The sequence below is a fragment of the Leguminivora glycinivorella genome, chromosome 16 (genome assembly GCF_023078275.1).
Source record: "Leguminivora glycinivorella isolate SPB_JAAS2020 chromosome 16, LegGlyc_1.1, whole genome shotgun sequence".
NCBI classification, from domain to species: Eukaryota; Metazoa; Arthropoda; class Insecta; order Lepidoptera; family Tortricidae; genus Leguminivora; species Leguminivora glycinivorella.
The window spans coordinates 4,697,524-4,700,548 of NC_062986.1; the positions used below are offsets into that span (position 1 = coordinate 4,697,524).

General features: G+C 43.0%; 1 protein-coding gene across 1 annotated transcript; it reads right to left on the bottom strand.

Annotated features, from left to right (window-relative positions):
* Positions 1 to 1,459: 1,459 nt before the first annotated feature.
* Positions 1,460 to 2,025, bottom strand: LOC125235025. The gene has a single exon (XM_048141478.1). It carries the CDS (start codon positions 1,893 to 1,895, stop codon positions 1,545 to 1,547), a length of 351 nt encoding a protein of 116 aa, XP_047997435.1. The 5' UTR covers positions 1,896 to 2,025; the 3' UTR covers positions 1,460 to 1,544.
* Between the last annotated feature and the right edge of the window lie 1,000 nt (positions 2,026 to 3,025).

Genomic DNA, 3,025 nt, shown 5'->3' on the forward strand with positions numbered 1-3,025 from the left:
TACACCAAATATTATTGCAGTCGCTTCCTTTTGGACCTGCGCGTAGTTTTTTTCAGCTGAATTAAGTGTTCGCGAAGCAAACGAAATGGGACGTTCGGAACCATCCTCACACAATTGTGACAATATTGCCCCTAAGCCCTGAGGGGATGCGTCAAGCGTCAACTGTCAAAATTAGGGGAGAATCAGGGTTATAATGCGCTAACACCTGGTCTGAGGCTAGACTTTCTTTTATTTTTGTGAAGGCCTTATTATGTTCCTCGGTCCAAACCCATTCCGCATCTTTTTTTAAAAGATTATAAAGTGGGCTCAATATAGAGGACGCATGAGGAACAAACCCTCGATAATAATTGGCTAAACCGAGGAAAGATTGAAGTTGGCTTACATTAGTAGGCACCGGCGCCTCGAGTATTGCCTTAACCTTTGACCTCGATTTACTGATTCCGTTTTTGTTAATAACATGACCAAGATACGTAATTTCGTCCTGAAAAAACGCACACTTATCTTTTTGAAGTGTAAGCCCGGCGTCCTTGAAACGCTGCAACACTTCCCTAAGTCTGTTTTCGTGCTCTTTTTTATCGCGGCCCGTTATCAGTACATCATCGAGAAAACATAACACGCCGTCTATATTAGCAAGTATGCTATTCAAAGCGCGCTGAAAAATCGCGGGTGCACTCGACAGGCCAAATATTAACCGGTTATACCTAAATAACCCTTGGCACGTGTTTATACACGTTATGCTGTCGGGATCTTCTATTGGAAATTGGTTGTACGCCATAGACATGTCTAGTTTAGTAAATTGTACTCCGCCGTGAAGTTTAGAAAAAGTTCCTCTATTGTAGGCAAAGGGTATTTATCAATTAGTAATTGTTTATTAATGGTTTGCGAATAGTCTGCACATATTCTAACGGATCCGTCTCTTTTCAGGACTGGTACAATCGGAGAGGCGTATTCAGAGTGATCTATTGGCTCAAGTATGCCTAAGTGCACTAGTCGCGTTATTTCCGTGTTTACTTTTTCCTGTAGTGCAAACGCAACTGGTCGACTTTTGAAAAACACCGGCTTAGCGTTGTCTTTTAATGGCAATTTAATTTTATACTTATTAAAACAACCCAGTTTTTCCGTAAAGATTTCCGCGTAATCAGACATAATTTTTTTTACGATATCAGTTTCTAATTGACCGCAGTACTTTATATATGCGAATTCTAAATTAAATGCCGTCAAGAAATCTCGCCCTAAAATAGGGCACCCACCATTTACAACAACTTGGATATTCAAGGTGTGTGTGCAATTATCATACGTTATCGGAAGTCTCATTCTACCTAAAGTTTGTATTAAATTACCGTTATAACCTGTTAGGCGCTTATTTTTGTCCAACAATGGTACATCTTTGAAGTGTGATTTATAAAATGTGTCCGAAATAGCCGTAACAGCCGAACCACTGTCAAGTTCAAACCGTAATTTTAATCCATTGATTACCACATCTGCGCACATCGGGGAACCGTCTACGGAGCGAATGTTAAATAACTCACCGTCATCGTCCTCGCTCACCTCCCCCGCCTCCATGTACTTGACATTTTTGCACATTCTACGAAGATGGCCTTTTTCTTGCACTTTTGGCACTTATATGACGCGAACTTGCACTTATTCGATTGGTGATTGGCAGAACCACACACTTGACACTTAGCACGATCTGTCTCCGCTCCCGAAGTATTCGCGATCTTGAACACATTTTCGGCTCCGGCGGACGACGGCCCCGGCGCTGACGCCGCGGTCGTGCTGGCGGCGGTGCGCGCGCACCGCACGCTTTCTGCCAACTCGATGGCATTCGCTAACGTGAGTTCACTGACGTCCTTGGAGAATAACTTCTCTCGCTCGCGACCTGGCGTCATACCCATGACGAACTTATCCAGAAGTGTGTCTTGAATGTGTTTGAAATCACAATGCGCTGCGAGCCCCCTAAGTCGCGCAGCCCATTGCGCGTGGGTCTCGCCTGTTTGCTGCGACGCCGAATAAAAGTGGAACCGCTCAGCAAACACGCACCGCTTTGGCGTAAAATGGCCATCCAGGGCCTTGACCACGTCATCGAAACTCTTTTCCTCTAACACACCCGGTAACGCGAGATGAGTCGCTAACTGATACGTATTCTCACTCAATGCGCTTAACAATATTGCTCGTCGCTTGATTCCCGCTTTGTCCGATTCTACACTGATATTGTTCGCGATAAACCACTGGTTCAGTCTGTTTTTGTAAACTGTCCAATCTTGCTGTTGGTGATCAAAAATCGCGAACAATCCTACAGTATTGTTATTAGACAACATATTTCCTTCGAAAACACGCGTAGGTCACACGAATCGCCGCCACTGTTAAGTATTGGACAGGGGACACAGTCAAACGCAAGGCAGCCATTTATGAACTGATATATTTCTCAGAATGACGGTGGACGCAGCCACAGTTTGCATGCACTTATAACTACCCACATAGTTATATACGTAACACATTTTCAATAACTTTTTAAGTGTCGTCGATGATTCCGCCAACTTCAAGGTTTAAGAAGACACGCGGTTTGTGAAGACAATTCGCCGGTGAGCCCTATATTTTTCAAATTAACCGCCTTTTTTAACCGCCTTCCAAATCTCAAAGGAAGGGGTTATCAAGTCGTCTGTATGTTTTTTTTTTTTTTTTAATGTTTGTTCCTCGATATCTCCGTCGTTACTAGACCGATTTTGAAATTTTTTTTTTTGATTGAATGTATATGCATACAGATTGGTCCCATTTTTCTCAGAACCCAGTTCTGATGATGGGATCCTGGAGAAATCGAGGGAACTCCTCAAATCTGAAAGGCATACATATGGTGATTTTTGTGTTTTTAAAGGAACAGCATGCATTTACGTACGGAACAGTGACATTTGGTGCAGTGGAACTTCTGATGATGGTCAGAATGGAACTCCTCAAATCTGAACGGCACACTTATAGTGACTTTGGTATTTTTATAAGAACAGCATGCACTTACGTCCAGAACAGTGAT